Here is a 22,488-nt window from a genome sequence, read left to right on the forward strand (position 1 = left end):
TGACCTGATCAATAAGGTCTTTATTATCAGCCGTATGGTGCAGACAAGGTAGGTGATTCCAGTGGCAGGTGATTTGTGGTCTCAGTGGACACATCTTAGGGGTTAAACACAGACTTGACCACATCCACGAGGAATGTGCATCCTCCTGAGCTCAAATTAGATTTCCCTCAAGTCCCCTCAGCCAGCATGGGTTCAGTTCACTGCCTAACCCTCTCAGAGGCAATGGGAATTAAACCATTCCAGTGAGCTGACAGTCCTGAATCCCTACAGGACAGGTGAAGGGAGGCTCAGGGTACTGTTTTCCCCATGCATGAGCACAGGACTGCTGCAAATTTTTGGATCCAGGCAAGATGGAAAGTGGCTATGGCTTCTGCCTTATGCTGCATGGGTGAGATGGCCCTGCAAAGGTTCCTGGGTTGGTCAGAAACAGAGTAGCTTCTGAAGGCTTTTCCACATTAGCAGTACATGTAGGTAATTTTTCTGGTATGGGGATACTGCTGCATAAAGTTTGACTTGGCTGAAGATTTTCTCACAAAGACCACTTCTATAAGGCTCCACTCAGATATGAATCTTTTTATGCTGAGCAAGGTTACAAAGATGGCTGAAGAGTTTCCCACACTGGCTACACTCATAAGTCCTTTCTCTGGTGTGAACTTTCTGGTGCCGAACAAGTGTAGATCTTTCACTAAAGGCTTTTCCACACTGGATGCATTCATAGGGCCTTTCTTGTGTGTGAACTCTGTGATGACGAACCAGGTGGGAGTTACTGCTAAAGGCTCTCCCACATTCACTGCATTCATAAGGCCTTTCTCCAGTGTGAACTCTCCAATGACAAATAAGGCTAGATTTTCGGCTAAAGAATTTCCCACATTCACTGCACTTATAAGGCTTTTCTCCAGTATGAACTTTCTGATGCTTAATGAGAATGGAGTTTTGGCTAAAGAATTTCCCACATTCATTGCACTCATAAGGCCTTTCTTTCGTGTGAACTCTCCAGTGTTCAATGAGAGTGGAGCTGTGAGCAAAGGCTTTCCCACACTCACTACACTCATAAGGCTTTTCTCCAGTGTGAATTCTCCAGTGCTGGATCAGGCTGGAGCTGCGGCTGAAGGATTTCCTACATTCGCTGCACTCATAAGGCCTTTGCCCGGTATGTACTTTCTGGTGCTGGATGAGGGTGGAGCTATTACCGAAGGCTTTACCACAATCGCTGCATTCAAAAGGCCGTTCTCCAGTGTGAACTTTCTGATGTCGAAGGAGATGGGAGCTTTGGCTGAAGTCTCTTCCACATTCACTGCACTCAAAAGGCCGTTCTCCAGTGTGAACTTTCTGGTGCTGAGCAAGGTTGGAGTTATTGTTAAAAGCTCTTCCACACTCACTGCATTCATATGGTCTTTCTCCAGTGTGAACTCTCCAGTGCTGAATGAGAGCAGAGCTTCGGCTGAAGGATTTACCACATTGACTGCACTCATAAGGTCTTACTTGTGTGTGAACTTTCTGGTGCCGAAGGAAATTGGAGCTTTGGCTGAAGGCTCTTCCACATTTCAGGCACTCAAAAGGCCTTTCTCCAGTGTGAACTTTCTCATGCCGAATGAGGTGTGATCTGTTACTGAAGGCTTTCCCACATTCACTGCACTCATGAGGTTTTTCTCCTGAGTGATTTCTCTGATGATGAACAAATGTGAGTTTGTGATTGAAGGTTTTCCGACATGCAATGCACTCATAATATCTTACTTCAGTGTGAAATTTCTGGTGCTTCCTCAGCTTAGATGGGTGACTAAAGGTCTTCCCACACTCCTTACACACATGGGGTATTTCCCCAGTGTGAAATTTTTGATTACCAAGGGTTGATTTGTCCTCTAAGAAATTTCCACCTTTTGGGCATGTAAATGGTGTCTCTTCAGAGTGAGTTCTCAGATGGCTGAGGAGAGTGCAGCTCTTCAGGAAGGCTCTTCCACAGTTACTGCACTTGAAGAGTTTCTGTGTGGTACAGACTTCTGGAAGCTGCCCAAGATTGGAATACAGCTTCTGCCCGCTGTCAACAGCTTGAAGCTGGAGGAGGTCCCGGCTGTCCAGGATGACCTTCCCACCTTCCCTGCAAGTGAAGGGGTTCTCTGACAGGTGGACTTTAGAGCTCTTCATAAGTGTGTTCCTGTCCTTGTACCATCTGAAGGGCTTCCCTCCACTACGCTCCTTCTGGTGCTGGTGAAGGTTTGTATTCAACCAAAAGTCTCTCCCACATGCTCCACATGGGTAGGGTTTCTCCTCACAGTGTGTTCCCTGATGCTCAGCCAGGTGCAAAATGTCTTTCAAGAATGGCCCACACATGTCACAGGAGTTAGCTTTCTTGGTGGAAGAATCTGCACTGGGGATCCTGACCGGTAACACCTCTTCTACAGAAATATTCTGCTTGGGATGGGCCTCCTCACCCTCTACTGCATGCCAACAATCTGAAAGTAGAGAAATGCCAGTTAACTAAGTATTCCACTTGGTGGGAATGGATGACTTCATTAGAAATGTTACCCAGGAATTCACACTCAAGAAGAGGTCCCAGGGATTGCTGATAGGCCAGTGGGGCCATCAGGGTGAAGAAGGGCCCACTACTACTGGCAGGATAGGGACCAGCCAAGCAACAGAATAAGGGAGACCACACCAGGGGCAAGGACACAGAAATGGGTCAAAGGACTTAGACATTTCTGCAAAAGAAGATATATACACAAATGGCCAATAAGCATATGAAAAGAAGTTCAGCATCCTCAATCATGAGGAGTATGCAACCCAAAACCACAATGAGATATCACTTCATACTCACTAGCATAGCTATAATAATAATAAAAAAATAAACAACACATGAAGATGAAGTAGGAAAACTGGAGCACTTATACACTCCAGATAGGGATGTGAAATGGTGCAGCCAATTTGGAAAACAGTTTGGCAAGTCTGCTCCTACAGAGCTACACAAGAGAACTAAAAACATATCCACACAAAAATGTGTACAAGACTGTTCGTTCATAGCAGTATTTTTTAAAAAACTGAGATAGGGTCTTGCTACATTGCCCAGGTTGGTCTCAAACCTCTGGGCTCAAGGCTCAAGTGATCCTCCTGCCTCAGCCTCCTGAGTAGCCAGATTATAGGCACCTCGCCCAGCTTCTATAGCGGCATTTTTTTCTAACACCTAAAAAATGGAAACAAGCCGAATGCTCATCAACTGATAAATGGATAAACAAACTGTAGTCCATCTACACACTGGAATATTTGGCTATAAAAAAGAATGAAATACTGATACATGCTACAACACTGATGAACTTCAAAAACATGCTAAGAGAAAGCCAGTCACAGAAAAACACATAGTATTCTATAAAATGTCTAGGAAACGTAAATCTGTGTAGTTAGAAAGTAGTGGTTGCCTAGAACCAGGAGGAAAGGGATAAGGAAAGATGGGGAGTGACAACTAATGGGACTGCTGAGGAGACATATAGTTTCTCTTTTTTTTTTTTTTTTTTTTTGAGACGGAGTCTCGCTCTGTCGCCCAGGCTGGAGTGCAGTGGCCGGATCTCAGCTCACTGCAAGCTCCGCCTCCCGGGTTTACGCCATTCTCCTGCCTCAGCCTCCCAAGTAGCTGGGACTACAGGCGCCCGCCAGGTCGCCCGGCTAGTTTTTTGTATTTTTTTTAGTAGAGACGGGGTTTCACCATGTTAGCCAGGATGGTCTTGATCTCCTGACCTCGTGATCCGCCCGTCTCGGCCTCCCAAAGTGCTGGGATTACAGGCTTGAGCCACCGCGCCCGGCCCAGTTTCTCTTTAGATGATGAAAACATGCTAAAACTACATTACAGCAATGATTATACCATGTGAAAACATACAGAAATCACTAAACTGTGTACTTTAAAAGGTGAATTGTATGGTTTATCTTAATAAAGCTGTTTTGAAAAAATATCTCATTGAAGGCTGTGCACAGTGGCTCACACCTGTAATCCCAGCAGTTTGGGAGGCTGAGGCAGGCGGATCAAGAGGTCAGGAGATGGAGACCATCCTGGCTGACACGGTGAAACCCTGTCTCTACTAAAAATACAAAAAAATTAGCCAGGTGTGGTGGCGGACGCCTGTAGTCCCAGCTACTTGGGAGGCTGAGGCAGAAGAATGGCATGAACCTGGGAGGTGGAGCTTGCAGTGAGCCGAGATCGCACCACTGCACTATAGCCTGGGCGACAGAGCTAGAGTTCGTCTAAAAAAAAAAAAAAATCCTCAAGCCTGTAATCCCAGCACTTTGGGAGGCCGAGACGGGCGGATCACGAGGTCAGGAGATCGAGACCATCCTGGCTAACACAGTGAAACCCCGTCTCTACTAAAAAATACAAAAAAACTAGCCAGGCGAGGTGGCGGGTGCCTGTAGTCCCAGCTACTGGGAAGGCTGAGGCAGGAGAATGGCGTAAACCCAGGAGGCGGAGCTTGCAGTGAGCCAAGATCTGGTCACTGCACTCCAGCCTGGGTGACAGAGCTTGACTCCGTCTCAAAAAAAAAAAAAAAAAAAAAAAAAAATCTCACTGGAAAAGAGACAGAATCTGGGCATGGCTTCATACTGGGTAACCCAACCAGGGATTGGTGAAGCTCAGTGGGATCTGTTAGGCAGACTGGAGATGTCTGATCCCCAACCTTTGCCTCCACAAGGCTTCTGGGCAACAGCTATTAGGAAAGCTCATGAGGCTGCTCAGAGAGCGAAAGGGGAAGTACACACAGCAGAGTCTCAGCACCCCAGCACCTACAACAGGAGACCTGAGAAGGAAGCAGTACCTGCCATCTGGCTTTGGGATGAGGAAAAGACACAGGGCATAAGCCGGTCATCACCATGCTGGGACAGGGCATTACCAAGTGAGGTCACGAGCTCAAGGTTTTCCAGCATCACACTGTGGTACAAGTGCCTCTGGGCTGCATCAAGGAGCTCCCACTCCTCCTGGGAGAAATATACAGCCACATCTTCAAAGGTTACCAGGCTCTTCAATGCGGGGACAGCTGAGCCACAGGGCCAAGAGGTATGCTGACAGAGAAACAAACAATAGGTCAAATGGAAATATGCAGGCCCTTGCCGTGTGACTCAGAATCCTGCCACATCTACCACTAACATCTCTTTTTCTTATGATCCTCTCAGTCCATCCACTACTCACCCATCCGCAGCTTATCTTCTTCCTCAGGGTCCCCGCCTAACATGCCCTGGAATTAATGGTGCCCCTCTCTCCTAGTAGTCCCACTGGTCACTGTATTCAGGCCAACCCAACCTAGAGGAACAACAAGCAGGTGGGCAGATGGATGCTGCCTCCTCCCTCCTGCTGGTCAATTTTCCTTGTGACTTCTGGCTCATACCTCCCAACCATAAGAAAATTTGGGCTTCCCTTTCTCTTAAGACTCTTGTACCAGGGCCATGGGCCCAATGGTTCACATTCCCTCACCTTTACATGTCACTCCTGAGACCATACATTTCTTATATTTCCACCCCATCCCTGTTTACACTGTAGGTATTCTCCCTAGCATTTCACCATGCACATAGCATACTTGACAGACGCAACCAGGATCCAATCCTGGTCCAAGCCAGCAACAGAGCTCCAAAAACCCCACTGCCAGAGGCAGCCATAGCCCCTCAAGTCAATGCCTCCCGTCCTTTCCCTGTTCCTTCAACCATCAGCTGCCCAGAACCATAAGCAGATCTCAAATATCTCTTCCCTCTTATATCTCTGCCTTTATATGTGTTGTCTCCTCCCCAGTCATAGCTGTCCTTGCTCTTCCTAACCCTCAAATCCAAGACCCACTGGCCCCCACCTTGGCTTGGGGACTCAGCTTAGGCTGATCCTTTCTGATCCTGCCACTCCACCAGCCTGACAAAAACCCCAGGACCCTACTTAAGAGGAGGTAACATGCCCTGACCACAAGAAGGATGGCCACAACAATGTAGTGAGCTGTAGAGAGATAAATCAACCTAAACCAAAGCCCAACTCTCATCCTACTTCTGCCGCTATGCTTCATTTTTGTCCTAGACCTACTCTGTGGTTATGAGGCTCGGCCACTATCTTGAACCCAACCCACAACTGCATGCAGTGTCCACCCACAAGCATCCATCCCTTGGATGTTTCCAGCCTAAACCCGACATAATTTCATAATCGCATGTTTAGGGGTCTACTTGGCAACTCAATTTGGTAGTGTCGGGGACATCTCAAATACAACATGGCCAAAATCCAACTCTTTATCTTCCCCCTGAAATCTACTCCTCACACCAACTTCCACATCTGAAAGATCTAAGGTCAATTTTTTTTTTTTTTTTTTTTTTTGAGATGAAGTCTCACTCTGTCACCCAGGCTGGAGTGCAGGGACGCGATCTCGGTTCACTGCAAGCTCCGCCTCCCGGGTTCATGCCATTCTCCTGCCTCAGCCTCCCAAGTAGCTGGGACTACAGGCACCTGCCACCACGCCTGGCTAATTTTTTGTGTTTTTAGTAGAGAAAGGGTTCACAGTGTTAGCCAGGATGGTCTTGATCTCCTGACCTTGTGATCCACCCGCCTCAGCCTCTCAAAGTGCTGGGATTACAGGCGTGAGCCACCGGGCCTGGAAATCTTTTTTTTTTCCTTTTTAAAAACAGAGTCTCGCTCTGTCGTTCAGGCTGGAGCGCAGTGGCATGATCTCAGCTCACTGCAACTTCCATCTCCCAGATTCAAACGATTCTTCTGCCTCAGTCTCCCAAGTTGCTGGGATTACAGGCACGCACTACCATGCCTTGGCTAATTTTTTTGTATTTTTAGTAGAGACGGGGTTTCACCATGTTGGCCAGGCTGGTCTTGAACTCCTGACCTCAAGTGATCCGGCCACCTCGGCCTCCCGAAGTGCTGGGATTACAGGTGTGAGCCACTGCGCTCAGCCTAAGGTCAATCTTAACATTTCACTCTCTTTCACTGTCCCACATCCGGTAATCTATGGCCCAATTTGGGCAGATTCAGAAGCCAACCATCTGTCCTACCTCCATGGGCACCCCTCTGTCCAGCTACCCAAAGCACACATCTAGACCACGTCTGTCAGCTCCTCACTGGCCTTCCTGCTCCACCCTCACCATCCCTCCAGTCTGCTGCCTACTAGGCATCTATAGGGAGTCTGTTAAGACTGGAGTCAGAGCACCTCCTTCCTCTGCTCCAAACCTTCCATGGCTCCCACCACCATCAGAATACAGGCCCAGCTCCTCAGGCTGCCATTCCAGGCCTAACTCTGGTTTCCCTGCTCTGTTTCCACCAGACTAAATGGAGACCTGCAGTCCCTGGAATGCTTCCATTTCATCACCACTAAGCAAGGTGCACATGCTGGTCCCTGTGCCTGGGACAGCCTTCCAGATCTCATTCCATAGGATTCCAGAAATGGGAATCCCTCGATATAACTCCTGGCCTGGATTCAGGATGGTAAAGGTAAGTGACTCCCAGGGCAGGGCCCAAGATCCACGTGTGAGGACAGAACACGGCTAAGAGCCTCAGGACACCAACATCCCCTCTATCTGGGCTTCAGGATCCTAAGGGCCGGAATCCCAGCGGGTGAGGGCCTGGGGCACACTCCACTCACCTGCGCCGGGCCCATCAGCGACGCTGGCAACCCCATTGGAACCTGTGGGCTGGGCAGGGCCATACTAGGAGGCGCTAGGGCTAGCCCTGCCGCTCAGCCGAACCCTCACACTTCCACTGAGTGGCGCGAACGCTGGGTGACGGTCGTACTCAGGACCTGTCTTCCCTAATACAAAATGCGCGCAAGGCCTCCGGTCACCGCAGGGACGAAGGCTGGGTATGGAGACCCCTGAGACGCATGGCGCTGGCTCCACTTTCGGGAACACCTTGGCTCATAAAAGCAGAGTAATTAGCCGCGGGTTATGGTGCGTGCGAAGGCGCGGTGTCGGGCCCTGCACCCACTCCCGCGCCCTTATCTGGTTCCAGATGCCTCCTGTAGCCCAACCCACCAGCCGCAAAAGAGGACCGCAATGGCGGCGCCGGAAGCCCCGCCCCTCAATGCCGGCTCGGACTTGCTCCTGGTCCGAGCCTTCATTGGCTCAAGGCTCCCCGCCGACTATGACGCTATTTTTCTATGCCCGTCACGCTGCCGCTAGGCCGTTGCCAAGGTGATTGAGGAAAGGCGTTTGTCGCGTCGCCGCTCACGCAACGCAAACTACATTATCCAGAAGGAACCTCGCCGTGCCTCAGGGCTGGCCATTGGCAGCCCAGGAGAAGGGCACTTCCGGGCGGGGTGGAAGACGCGGGCCAATCAGTCTGCAAGCGGGACTTCTGTCGTCGTCCTCGGACCATCACTTCGGCATTTCACGATTTTGTCTGCATCTGAAGGGACCGCGTTGTCAGGCGAGGGACGGAATCTTGGAGGCTCCCTGGGCCCATGGAAACAGGAGGAAGGCACGAGAGTCGGGGAAGTTCCGCCTCCGTGACATATAAGCGCCCCGACCGCGGCGAATATCGCCCCCCAAGCCCCAGTGTTCCCCCCGGCCGTAGATGAAGCCGGCCCAGTGGGACCTCAGGTCGCACCGCGCGGAGGTGTCCGCGGCTCCCGGGAGTCGTCGCCCTTGGCGTTGTGTCGGCTTTACGGAGCGCGAGGCCGAGGCCAAGAAAAGCCACGCATTGGGAGGTCTTGACCCAGCGTGCGCCCGGCTGCAGGCTTGGGGCGTGTGCCAAGGGTCTCCTGGCACCCACTCGGCTGGACTCAGCACCATTGCCCTAAGTCTCCGATTGAGAAGTACCTGCCCCAGGTCCTCTGCAGCGCCACCGGACAGTGTAGAGCGTTCACAGGTAGGGGGGGTCACCATTTCAGAATCCAGTTTGTTGAGACATGAAGGGTACAGGAGGAGGGATCTGCATATGCGAAGACTTGGACGTGAGACTGACCTGAGCGTTCAGGAAGGCTCTCGTGCCCCCTAGGCAGCGACTGGAGAGGGTAAGAGGAGTCCTGCCTCTCCTGGCACACTGAGGGCACTGGGAGCCATGAAAGGTGTTGGACAGAAAAGGGATGGACATGACCTGACTTAGAATTTGGAAAGTATTCCAGTGGCTGCTGAATGAACACACTACTGGAGAAGGTGGTTGTAGCGGGGCTGGAAGCAGGGAGACTGTGGGGAGGTTATTGCAGTATTGTTCCAGACAGTTGATAGTGGCCTGTTCAGAACGGAAGCAAGAGAGATGGGAGAAGTGATCAGATTCCCAATAGATCTTCAAGATAGAGCTAATGGAATTTTTTGCTACCTTAGATAAGTGGAATAAGCATGAGTAGGGGTAAAGGACCATCCCAAGTAGTTAGGAAGAATTAGGATGCCTCCTGTGGAGAATAGAGGTTGGCAGTTGGCAGGAGGAGGATGTTTTTTGGAAGATTAGTGATGGATTTTGTAGGTATAAGGTCTGAATTGTCTGGAGGCCTGTGAGTGGAGGAGTCAAATGGGCCTCTGGATGTATAGAATTCTGGTGTGGCTTCCGGACGTCCAGACTGCATTATGTTGGTGGCCTGGACCAGGGAAGGGCCTGAGGATAGGATTTGGGAAGGAGGGTTTTAGGTTGGAATTACAAATGGGCCCTCGAGGTGAAGTGTTGAGACGAAGGACCAGTGGCTAGGGCTCATGCCCCGTGCTTAGATCACATCTGTCTGCCCACTGACTTGGTGTTGCAGGGCTTAGTGACCTTTGAGGGCAGGGTCAATACATCTTCCAAAAATGTGGGGCTCCTTAGTGAGGTCCAGGGGGGCTTCTACAGTGACGTGATGCTACAGAGCTTTGTACTCCTGTGCTCACTAGGTAAGGCTACTGTGTCTCCTCTTTCCCCTACACATGAAATCTAGGTTTTCCTCCGCCTTTCCCTTGTTCCCTGTGGGAGGCGCTGCTGGCCCTGGCACTGGCCAGTGTTCTGCTACTTATCCCTGGCTGCTTCATAAACCCCCACACCTTCTGCCCTGGGACCTTGACAACCTTGTGAAGCTACAGTGACGGCCCCTGCACCCACTCCCGCGCCCTTGTCCGGCTCCCGAGGTCTCCTGTAGCCGAACCCACCAGCCGCAAAATGAGGACCACTATGGCGGTGCCGGAAGTCCCGCCCCTCAACGCCCGCCTGGAATCATAAGTCTCAAAACCTGCGTAGCATATCACATGCAGCTGGGTCGTTTCCTGGCTAGGTTACGCTGTCAGGATCTGTGACTTTTCTGTCCCTTCTGCCACATCGCCTCACTCTAGTAGAAGTTTTCTGCCAGCTGTCCCTTGCGAGTCCCAGTGGGCACTGATATGGTCTTTGATTGTGGGGTCACTGAGCATTGACTTTGTGAGGTTCAGTTCTTCCCAGCTATATACCTGCACAGGTGATCTTCGCCTACGGTGGTTTGTCATGGGGTGGATCACCTTGACGTGGGCTGCCTTCTCACAAACCACTTGATCAGAGCTCTATAGGATCACTGCTGCCACCCCTGCCATGTGATCACCTAACTAGAACTAATGAAGAGACCTGGCTGGTGGACAGGGTGGCTTGAATTAGGCCATGGACAGAGAGGCCCCATGGTGCACCAGTTCTGTTGAATGGAAGACAGCTGTGGGAGAGCTGTTGGCAGTGCCCTGGTGGCTCACCTGGTACCTGAGTTGTGCCCTCTGTTGTCCTGGCAACAGGATGTGTAGCCGTGCCTTTTTAAATTTTTTTTTTGAGACAAGAGTTTCACTCTTGTTGCCTAGGCTGGAGTGCAATGGCATGATCTCGGCTCACTGCAACCTCCACCTCCCGGGTTCAAGCAATTCCCCTGCCTCAGCCTCCCGAGTAGCTGGGATTACAGGCATGTGCCACCACACCTGGCTAATTTTGTATTTTTAGTAGAGACGGGGTTTCTCCATGTTGGTCAGGCTGGTCTCAAACTCCTGACCTCAGGTGATCTGCCCACTTCAGCCTCCCAAAGTGCTGGGATTACAGGCGTGAGCCACCGTGCCTGGCCAGCCGTGCCTTTTTAAAAAATTTTCCTGACGTTCTTCTGACATTCTATCCTACTTTCCCCTGACTCCTGTTCCCTGGATGGCCTCCTCTCTGTCTTCCAAGACTCATTCTTTCCCCTTCTCCCCTCCTCCCCTCCAATGGCCAGATCTCCTACCATTGGCCTCCCTGTAATGTGTCTTGAACTGATAATGTATCTTTAAATAGTTGTTATCTGCACATGGTGGCTCATACCTATAGTTCCACCTACTTGGGATGCTGAGGCAGGAGGAGCGCTTGAGTCCAGGAGTTTGAGTCCAGCTTGGGCAACATAGCGAGATCCTATCTCTAAAATAAATAGAACATAAATACATAGTTTTTGAAAACCTGTTCTTCCATGAGACTGGCTTGTTCCATTTGAGGAGTGTGGGCATAGGTGTCAATGGTTCAAGACCTGGGCTTCGCTCACTGCATGATACTGGCCTGTCACCAGACACGGGGGCCCTGCAGCTCCGTATTTGCAGAACCTACAGAGAACTGACACTGAAGAGATATCTGATAAATACATAGCATATGGAAAGGTGTTTGAGGAGAAGCAAACCTTTTGTCCTACCAAAAAACTTCACAGTGGGAAAAATTGCAAGTGTGTTATGAGCATGGGAAGGCCTTCACTTTTGTCTTCATCCTGAGAAAGCAGGAGTACACGCACATCTCTGAAGGGCCTTACAAGTGTAGTAACATGGGGAATCCTCCAGCCAGAACTCTACCTCCTTTGAACACCAAAATATTCACCCCAGAGAAAGTCCCCATAAGCGCAAGGAGTGTGGCCCAGCCGTGAGCAAAATTTTGCAAAACTCTCTTCTGCACCAAAATGGTCATACCCTATGAAGGACTCTTAAGTTCAGGGAGGGTGGGGCAGTGCCAGCTGTCCTGGTGGCTTCCCTGGTACCTGACTTGAGGTTCATAAATGTTATATTCAGAGCTCTGCTTTCATTAGCAAAAACAAATTAACACCAGAGAATGGTTGTACAAATGCAATAACTGCATGAAAGCTTTCAGTGAAGTATGAAACTTCATCCTGCAGAATTCTCACCAGAGAAAAGGTCCAGTGCATGCAGCTAATGTTGGAAAGCCTCTTCTCACAGTTTTAATCCTATTTAGCACCAGCTACTTTACAGCAGTGTGAGTGTAGCATGTAGGAGAGCAAAAAATTGCAGCTTCTGCCTTGATGTCCACAAGTGATTCACACTGGAAAAAACCACTATGAGTGCAGCCAGTGTGGGAGAGCATCAGCCACAGCTCCTGCCTTGCTCGGCACCAGAAACTTCACCCTGGAGAAAAGCCTTTTTATTACAGTAAATGTAGGAAAGTCTTCAGCTCCTTTATTTAATATAAAAGAATTCACACTGGCCGGGCGCGGTGGCCCATGCCTGTAATCCCAGCACTTTGGGAGGCTGAGGCAGGGGGATCACCTCAGGTCAGGAGTTCGAGACCAGCCTGGCCAACATGGCAAAACCCCCTCTCTACAAAAAATACAAAAATCAGCTGGGCGTGGTGGCACGCATCTGTAATCCCAGCTATGCCAGAGACTGAGGCAGGAGAATCGCTTGACATCAGGAGGCCGAGGTTGTAGTGAGCTGAGTTGGAGCCACTGCACCCCAGCCTGGGTGACAGAGCAAGACCCTGTCTCCCCCACCAAAAAAAAAAAAAAAGACACAACGGGGCACGGTGGCTCATGCCTGTAATCCCAGCACTTTGGGAGGCCGAGGCAGGCAGATCACTTGAGGTCAGGAGTTCGAGACTGGCCTGGCCAGCATAGTGAAACCCCGTCTCTACTAAAAACAGAAAAATTAGCGGGGCGTGGTGGCAGGCGCCTGTAATGCCAGCTACTCAGGAGGCTGAGGCAGGAGAATCACTTGACCTCGGGAGGTGGACATTGCAGTGAGCCAAGATCACGCCACTGCACTCCAGCCTGGGCAACAGAGTGAGACTCCATCTCAAAACAACAACAACAACAAACAAAAAAAAAAAACAGACCCTACATGAGTAGCCTTCAGCCACAGCTAAACCTTGTGTAGAGGATTCCTCCCTGAGGAGACACTCCATGATGGCCCTGCATGTGGAGAAGCCGACAGAACCCATGTTCTGCAGCTCACTGAGGGACCTTGGCAAAGCTATGACACCACGGGGTCCTGTGTTGGAAGCCCATCTGGGTTTGATGGTGACTTCCCAGTTGCTCAATGTAAGTCACTCCCTGTTTCCTGCTTATACTACCTTGGAGGGATGGTAGGGGCCTTGCATGCATTGGGGTGGTATCATGCTCACTCGTGATGGGCTTTGATATGGACATGACCCCATTCCAAGTAAGGAGCCTAATTGGATAATTTCTTTCTCTCTTTTTTTTTTTTTGAGACAGAGTCTTTCTCTGTCGCCAAGCTGAAGTGCAGTGGTGCGATCTCAGCTCACTGCAACCTCTGCCTCCCAGGTTTAAGTGTTCCCCTGCCTCAGCCTCCCAAGTACCTGGGCTTACAGGTATGTGCCACCTCGCCCAGCTAATGTTTTATAGTTTAGTAGAGACAGGGTTTCACCATGTTGGCCAAGATGGTCTCGATCTCCTGACCTCGTGATCCACTCGCCTCGGCCTCCCAAAGTGCTGGGATTACAGGTGTGAGCCACCGTGCCCGGCCTCTCTGTTTTTCTTTTTTTCTTTTTTCTTTTCTTTTCTTTTCTTTTCTTTTCTTTTCTTTTCTCTTCTCTTCTCTTCTCTTCTCTTCTCTTCTCTTCTCTTCTCTTCTCTTCTCTTCTCTTCCCTTCCCTTCCCTTCTCTTCTCTTCTCTTCTTTTCTCCTTTCCTCTCCTCTCCTTTCTCTTCTCTTCTCTTCTCTTTTCTCTTCTCTCTTTCTATTTTTTTTGAGGCAGAGTCTCACTCTTGCTCAGGCTGGAGTGCAGTGGTGTGATCTCGGCTCACTGCAACCTCTGTCTCCCAGGTTCAAGCAATTCTCCTGCCTCAGCCTCCCAAGTAGCTTGAATTACAGGGTGGTGCCACCATACCTGCCTAATTTTTGTATTTTTACTAGAGATGGAGTTTCACCATATATTGGCCAGGCTGTTCTCAAACTCCTGACCTCAAGTGATCCACCCACCTCGGCCTCCCAAAGTGCTGGGATTACTGGCGTGAGCCACTGCGCCCAGCCCTAATTGGACAGTTTCTGAGGGACTTGTGGGTAAGTTTCCCATTTTCCACAGACGTTGTAAAGTGTGCATTTGACATCCATGATGTCTTCATTGAGCTTCATTAAGTACTTATAACAGAGGTTTTATGCATTCTTGTCATCACCTAGCCCTGGTGACCTTACCTCAGAGAGTACACTGGACTGTGTGATAATGCATTCATCACTCATTGGTTCACCTTTGATATCGGAGTCCTGTTTAGAGGATGGAGTGAATTGAGCATGGAGGTGTTCTCAGACTGGCCACCAGGAGCCCCTGTGCACTTGACTCCAGGGCACAGCAGCAGGGAGCATCTCTCTGTCTCGTTGTGGCTGCCCCTGGGGAAGAATGAAAGGCTGTGTTCTGAAGCTTCCGACCTGGAGTTTGCCTGGAGAGGGGAGTGGTTGGTCTGGAAGAAGCAAGAAAGTGGCCTCTCTTCCAAGGAATGTCTCCCCCAGCAATGTCGAAAGCAAGCCCTCTGGAGGCCACACCTTGGTAGTATATTACCTTCTGGTATTCATACAAGCACTAGGTCAAGTATCATAGGTGGATAAGGAAACACTGGATGTGAGGAAATAGAGCATGGGGAGCCTAGCAAACTGCTTGGTGACTGAACCCTTGCAGAATGAGGATGTGCAATGTCTTGAGGCTTGTCCACCCGTTTATCTCCCACAGCTCTACTCATAACAAAAGGTTTTATGAATTCCTGTCATTTCCTAGTGGGCTGGGTACTTTTAGTTACCACCATGTGGTCAGGAACTCCAGGACTGTGACAAACATCCTCTATACCTCCTTTTTAAAAAACAGTTTAATTGAACTGTCAAATAATATACATATAAAGTTCACCCATTATAAGTGTACAATTTAATGACTTTAAGTAAATTTATACTGTTGTACAAACATCATCTTAGCCCATTCCTATCAGACTTAAAAGTTCCTTTACAGCCTTTGCAGCTAAGATCCGCCCCCAGCCGCTGGCAACCACTAATCCTTTTCATGTCTTTTCTGGATATCTCATGTAGATGGAATAATGTAATATGTGGCCTTTTGTGTCCAGCTTTTATCACTTACTGGAATGTTTTTGAGGTTCATACATGTTATAAATCACTATTTTATTTATTGTGTTGCTGAATAGCATTTCATTGCATGGATATGCCACATTTTATTTATTCACCAGTTGATGGACTTTTGGATTGTTTTCAGTTTTTGGCTATTATAAATAATGCTGTTATGAACATTTGCCATCTGGATGCCAGACTGTGTTAGGCAGTGTCACTTCCTTGTATTCATACAGTGGCCAAGTCGGTATACTAAATGGTAAGGAAATACAGGTGTGAGGAATTAGGGAGTGAGGGAGACCAGTGACCTGAAGGAACTGTATCCAGTCCATAGGGACAGCCACGACTTTGATCTGATGGTTGAGTCCATGCAGGGTAAGGTTCTCAGGACCTGCAGACTTGCACATCTATCAAAGCCATACAAATGCCAAAAGGTTTTTTTTTTTTTTTTTTTTTTTGAGACAGAGTCTCGCCCTGTCACCCAGGCTGGAGTGCAGTGGTGCGATCTCAGCTCACTGCAACTTCCACCTCCCAGGTTCAACCGATTGTCCTGCCCCAGCCTCCTGAGTAGCTGGGATTATAGGTGCACACTACTACGCCTAACTAATTTTTGTATTTTTAGTAGAGATGAGGTTTCACCATGTTGGTCAGGCTGGTCGCAAGCTCTTGACCTCGTGATCTACCTGCCTTGCCTCCCAAAGTGCTGGGATTACAGGCATGAGCCACTGCTCCTGGCCTTTTACAGAACCAATATATATATATATATTGTATTTTTAGTAGAGACAGGGTTTCTCCATGTTGGTCAGGATGGTTTCGTACTCCCGGTCTCAGATGATCCGCTCGCCTCGGCCTCCCAAAGTGCTGGGATTACAAGTGTGAGCCACTGTGCCCGGCCGCCAGAATAATTTTTATACCTTCCTGTCATGCTCCCTTGGACCAGGCACCTTTTGGGCATCACTATGTGGTCAGGAACTCTAGGACTGTTAGAAAGGCGAGACTCAGCGAGGCTTCCTGGTGGACTCTAGCAGCTGTGGTCTTCATTCCTTTCTGGTTACACTCTCACTGAGGCAGGGCTAACCCCAACAAGGAATGGGAAGAAGAGGATGGGCAAGGTAACACAAGACTGTTGGCTTCTCCAGACTTCCAAAAGGAATGGGAGATATGTAACTGTATGTGGAAATCACCTTGTTTGTAAAAGTTCCTACCTATTTACAAAACACTTAAGGAGTTAGGAAAAAGTTCTATTCAGCAAAACCAATGTATAGTCCATGAATGATCCCCGGGCTACGCTATGACTTCCAGATAAGGGTTAAACCCCCTAAACGCACCCCACCCTCAAAAGGGCTGGCCTGAGAAGGATGGAGAGGCCCAAGTTGCCCCATACTGTGTCACTGAGTGAGTGGCAACTGCTGCTGTCTCTCATGCCCTTGTGCCTGTCTGCCCTACCTAGCACCATGAAGAGAGGAAGGAGATGACATCACCCATGGAAGGACATATATACCCTGTCCAGTGTCCTTGTTGGCAAAAACACAGTAAGCCAAGTTGACACCTCCCTGATAATTCCAGAAGTCCTCTGGACCACTCAGATTGCTTAAAACCTACCCATCTAGAAGAAGAAATGACATCCACCCCAAAAAGTATGTGCCCTGAAAAACATACCTTCTGAAGTTTCTGTCAACACTACTGGAGACAGAGGTCAGTGGAGCCCGAGTAAATGTCCAGGTAAGCTGCATGAAGGGTGGGAGAGTGGCATGGGCCATCAGAGCTTAATTGTACATTGCTTGGGCAGCCATGGTTAGATCTTGAACACCTTGCTCCCATTCTGTGCTCTAATCTCTCCACTTGGGCCATTAGGTAACAGCCATGCTGGGGGTCAATGCAGTGGGGATGTTTCCATGGTGATGCCAGAAGAGCCCATGCCACAGCCTGCTGACTTTATCCTTTGACCTGTCCAGAAGTCCAGAGATGCTGTGAACGCTTACTGTAGCCTCCATGCTGGCCTTAGGGGGACACCAAGATTCCTGGATATGGAATCCACTGAGCACCTTTGCCTGCAGACTTCAGTGCCAGGGGCCACATCGACAACCCCTGACTCTCCCAATACTGTTCCTCTACCCACAAGCCTCTGTGGTTCCCTAAAAGGAGATATTGTTTTCCCCACTCCCTGCCTTGATGCCTAGACTCAGGCCTGACTGCAGTCATCTGCCAAGTTGTCTCTGGAAAACCTTTGACACAGGTATTGTGAATGCCCCAGTCTCTGTCTTTATCCCCACCACTACCAAGCCCAGTAATTACCCATTCTCTTAGGACCTGACCCATCTCCACCTCCCAGGCTTTCTCCTGATCCAAGGCTGTCTGGGAAATCCAGCTCCAAGGTAACAGTTGCTTTTGAGGCTCCCCAAAGGGCTTGTGAAATACTCAGGATTCCTTTTTTTTTGAGACAGAGTCTCACTCTGTTGCCCACGATGGAGTGCAGTGGAGCTATCTCAGCTCACTGCAGACTCTGCCCCCTGGGTTCCAGCAATTCTTCTGCCACAGCCTCGCTAGTACCTAGGATTATAGGCATGTCCTGCCACACCTGGCTAATTTTTTTTTTTTTTTTTTTTTTTTTTTTTTTTTTTTTTTTTGAGATGCGGTCTCACTCTGTCACCCAGGCTGGAGTGCAATGGTGTGGTCTTGGCTCACTCCAACCTCTGCCTCCCAGGTTGAAGTGATTCTCCTGCCTCAGCCTCCCACGTAGCTAGCTGGGACTATAGGCTCATGCAACCACACCTGGCTAATTTTTGTATTTTTAGTAGAGATGGGGTTTCACTATGTTGGCCAGGCTGGTCTCAAACTCCTCACCTCATGATCCGCCCACCTCGGCCTCCCAAAGTACTGGGATTACAGGCGTGAGCCGCCGCACCTGGCCTACACCCAGCTAATTTTTGTGAAATAGTCAAGAGTCTAAGACACCATTACCTAAAAGTCAGATGATTGCACAGCAGGGGACTGAATCTGAGGCTTCTGTGAGGCATCTGAGGAAGCCAGCCACAGTGGCTGCCATGTCCATTGCAGCGCCCCCTGGAGGTGGAGCTGGCTCTGCAAATCGCTTCGGTTCTACCCAAGACCTGGACCTTCATTTGCCACCCATCCTGCCCCTGAGAGTGCAGAGTGTTACCTTTTGGTTTCCAGTTCTCTTCACTGAAGTCCAAACCCGAAAGGGGGTCGGGGAAGGCCCTCCAAGCTCCAGTCCTTCCCTTTAACCCCTTGTTTTAGCAGCTCAGCCCACTCAATCCACAGAAGATGCCTATCTAGAGGCCCAGGCTGTTAGTCTCCAGGCCTTAGTTCACATGCTATGTTAGGATGGACATACTTGTTCCATACCTTATGACCTAGAAAAACCAATGTACATTGACCAAATAAAAGGAATAGGCATGATGTTAGTAACATCAATACTATTATTATTATTATTATTATTATTTTTTATTTTTTTGAGACAGAGTCTTGCTCTGTCACCCAGGCTGGAGTGCAGTGGCGCGATCTCGGCTCACTGCAAGCTCCGCCTCCTGGGTTTACGCCATTCTCCTGCCTCAACCTCCCGAGTAGCTGAGACTACAGGCGCCCGCCACCTCGCCCGGCTAGTGTTTTGTATTTTTAGTAGAGACGGGGTTTCACCATGTTCGCCGAGGATGGTCTCCATCTCCTGACCTTGTGATCCGCCCGCCTCGGCCTCCCAAAGTGCTGGGATTACAGGCTTGAGCCACCGCGCCTGGCCAAAAATCAGTAGCATTTCTATACACCAATAATATCCTAGCTGAGAGTCAAATCAACAATTCAATCTCATTCACAATAACTACAAAAAGAATAAAATACTTAAGAATACAGCTAACCAGGGGGCGAAAGATTTGTCCAATGAGAACTACAGAACACTGCTGAAAGAAATCAGAGATGACACAAACAAATGGAAAAACGTTCCATGCTCATGGATAGGAAGAATTGATATTGTTAAAATGGTCATACTGTCCACAGCAATTTACAGATTCAATGCTATTCCTATCAAACTACCAATGTCATTTTTCACAAAATTAGAAAAAATTATTCTAAAATTCACATGGAACCAAAAAGAGCCTGAATAGCCAAAGCAACCCTAAGAAAAAAGAACAAAGCCAGAGGCCTCACACTACCCGACTTCAAACTTACACTAGAAGGCTACAGTAACTAAAACAGCATAGTCCTGGCATAAAAACAGACGCATACACCAATGCAACATGTTCGAGAACCCAGCAATAAAGCTGCACATCCTACATCTATTTTGTCTTCTACAAAGCTGAACCAAATGGGGAACAAACCAAGGGGGAAAGGACTCCCTATTCAATAAATGGTACTGGGATAACTGGCTAGCCATATGCAGAAGATTGAAACTGAACTTCCTTATTCCATGTACAAAAAATCAACTCAAGATGGATTAATGACAAATATAAGACCTAAAACTACAGAAAACCTAGGAAATACCATCCTGGATGGGGGCGTTGACAAAGATTTCATGACAAAGTCTCCAAAAGCAATTGCAAAAAAACAAACAAACAAACAAAAAAAAACGAAGGAGCTTCTGCACAGCAAAATAAACTATTAACAGAGTAAACAGACAACCTACAGAATGAGAGAAAATATTTGCAAACTATGCACCTGACAAAGTTCTAATATCCAGAATCTATAAGGAATTTAACAAGCAATAACAAAAACATTAACATATGAGCAAAAGACATGAACAGACACTTCTCAAAAGAAGACGTACATTTATGAAACAAACATGAAAAAATGCTCAAGTTCATTAATCATTAGAGAAATGCAAATCAAAACCACAATGAGATACCACCTCATACCAGTCAGAATGGCAATTATTAAAAAGTCAACAAATAATAGATGCTGGCAAGGCTGTGGAGAAAAGGGAACACTTGCACACTGCTCGTGGGAATGTAAATTAGTTCAGCCACTGTGGAAAGCCATTTGATGATTTCTCAAAGAACTTGGGCCTGGCACCGTGGCTCAAGCCTGTAATCCCAGCACTTTGGGAGGCTGAGGCGGGCGGATCACGAGGTCGGGAGATGGAGACCATCCTGGCTAACACAGTGAAACCCCGTCTCTACTGAAAATACAAAAAAATTAGGCAGGTGTGGTGGCGGGCACCTGTAGTCCCAGCTACTCAGGAGGATGAGGCAGGAGGATGGCGTGAACCCAAGAGGCGGAGCTTGCAGTGATCCAAGATCGCACCACTGCACTCCAGCCTGGGCGACAGAGCAAGACTCTGTCTCAAAAACAACAACAAAACAAGCAAACAAAAACTTAACTACCATTCGACCCAGCAATCCCATTACAGGCATATACCCAAAGGAATATAAATTGTTCTACCAAAAAGACATGCATTTGTACGTTCATTGCAGCACTATTCACAATGGCAAAGACATAGAATCAGTCGGCCGGGCGCGGTGGCTCAAGCCTGTAATCCCAGCACTTTGGGAGGCCGAGCCGGGCGGATCACGAGGTCAGGAGTTCGAGACCATCCTGGCTAACACGATGAAACCCCGTCTCTACTAAAAAATACAAAAAGCTAGCCGGGGCCGGGCGCGGTGGCTCAAGCCTGTAATCCCAGCACTTTGGGAGGCCGAGACGGGCGGATCACGAGGTCAGGAGATCGAGACCATCCTGGCTAACAAGGTGAAACCCCGTCTCTACTAAAAAATACAAAAAAACTAGCCGGGCGAGGTGGCGGGCGCCTGTAGTCCCAGGTACTCCGGAGGCTGAGGCAGGAGAATAGCGTGAACCCGGGAGGCGGAGCTTGCAGTGAGCTGAGATCCGGTCACTGCACTCCAGCCTGGGCGACAGAGCAAGACTCCGTCTCAAAAAAAGAAAAAAAAAAAAAAGCTAGCCGGGCAAGGTGGCTGGCGCCTGTAGTCCCAGCTACTCAGGAGGCTGAGGCAGGAGAATGGCGTAAACCCGGGAGGCGGAGCTTGCAGTGAGCTGAGATCTGGCCACTGCACTCCAGCCTGGGCGACAGAGCAAGACTCCGTCTCAAAAAAAAGAAAAAAAAAAAAAAAAAGCTAGCCGGGCAAGGTGGCTGGCGCCTGTAGTCCCAGCTACTCAGGAGGCTGAGGCAGGAGAATGGCGTAAACCCGGGAGGCAGAGCTTGCAGTGAGCTGAGATCTAAAAAAAAAAAAAAAAAAAAAAAAAAAGACATAGAATCAGTCTAGATTCCATGCCCATCAGCAATGGATTGGATTTTTTAAAATGTACACATACACCATGGAATACTACACATGGATTAAACAAGAATGCAATTATGTCCTTTGCAGCAACATGGTGCAGCTGGAGGCCATTAACTTAAGCAAATTACCTGTAATTCCAACACTTTGGGAGGCCAAGGCAGGTAGATCACAAGGTCAGGAGTTTGAGACCAGCCTGGCCAATATTGTGAAACCCCATCTCTACTAAAAATACAAAAGTTAGCCAGGCATGGTGGTGGGTGCCTGTAGTCCCAGCTACTCGGGAGGGTGAGGCAGGAGAATCGCTTGAAACCGGGAGGCAGAGGTTGCAGTGAGCCGAGATCCTGCCACTGCACTCTAACCTGGGCAACAGAGTGAGACTCTGTCTCAAAAAAAAATTAAAAATAAAAAAAATACAAGAACGTAAAACCAGATATTGCACATATTCACTCATTAAGTGGAAGGTAAGCATTGAGTACACATGGACACAACAGAACAATAGACACCCAGGCCTACTTGAAGTGGAGGGTGGAGGATGAGGATCAGAAACAAAAACCTTGAGGAAGAGGTTACTATGCTCACGATCTGGGTGACATCATTAGTAAACCAAACTCCAGCAACATGCAATTTACCCATGTAACAAACCTGCACAGGCAACCCCTGAACTTAAAATGAACCTTGGAAAAAAGAAAAAAAATGAATTGCATGTGAGAGACACTATGAGCATTTCTGAAATTTCCCTCAGCCAGATGTGAAATCACATATCTGTCTCCAGTGGAGGGATATTCTGGGAGTGTCAAGCATGGGAAAGCTTCCAGGAACTTTGGTGTATTTTCTGACCTGCTGAGAGACCAGGGCAGAGCTAAGTTTCGGAAAGGATGTAAGTCTATGTCTAGATTTATTTATTTTTTGTATGTGTATGTTTAGTTTTTCCAGGACCATTTGTTGAAAAAATATATTTGTTCCACTGTATTGCCTTTGTTCCTTTTACAAAGATCAGTTGGCTATACGTATTTTTGTCTGTTTCTGGG

General features: G+C 48.6%; 1 protein-coding gene and 1 long non-coding RNA gene across 2 annotated transcripts; one reads left to right on the forward strand and one right to left on the reverse strand.

Annotated features, from left to right (window-relative positions):
- On the reverse strand, positions 1-7,997 carry ZNF132 (zinc finger protein 132). Its single transcript, XM_010387066.2, has 3 exons — positions 7,587-7,997; positions 4,866-5,034; positions 1-2,450 (listed from the first exon to the last, which is right to left on the reverse strand). Exons 1-3 carry the CDS (start codon positions 7,647-7,649, stop codon positions 559-561), a joined length of 2,124 nt encoding a protein of 707 aa, XP_010385368.2. The 5' UTR covers positions 7,650-7,997; the 3' UTR covers positions 1-558.
- A 223-nt stretch (positions 7,998-8,220) lies between these two features.
- LOC115892394 lies at positions 8,221-17,733 on the forward strand. Its single transcript, XR_004052285.1, has 3 exons — positions 8,221-8,809; positions 16,666-16,937; positions 17,070-17,733. It is a non-coding gene; the product is annotated as an uncharacterized LOC115892394 (long non-coding RNA).
- Positions 17,734-22,488: the final 4,755 nt, after the last annotated feature.

The sequence above is a fragment of the Rhinopithecus roxellana genome, chromosome 12, assembly GCF_007565055.1.
Source record: "Rhinopithecus roxellana isolate Shanxi Qingling chromosome 12, ASM756505v1, whole genome shotgun sequence".
NCBI lineage: Eukaryota > Metazoa > Chordata > Mammalia > Primates > Cercopithecidae > Rhinopithecus > Rhinopithecus roxellana.

What these genes read in the sequence shown, in the direction of transcription:
- ZNF132 (XM_010387066.2), bottom strand. Translation starts at nt 7,649, where the DNA reads ATGGCCCTGCCCAGCCCACAGGTTCCAATGGGGTTGCCAGCGTCGCTG. An exon ending in CGCTGATGGGCCCGGCGCAG is followed by an intron (nt 5,035 to 7,586) that starts GTGAGTGGAGTG and finishes TTTCTCTGTCAG; the next exon opens with CATACCTCTTGGCCCTGTGG. An exon ending in TGAGCTCGTGACCTCACTTG is followed by an intron (nt 2,451 to 4,865) that starts GTAATGCCCTGT and finishes CTCTACTTTCAG; the next exon opens with ATTGTTGGCATGCAGTAGAG.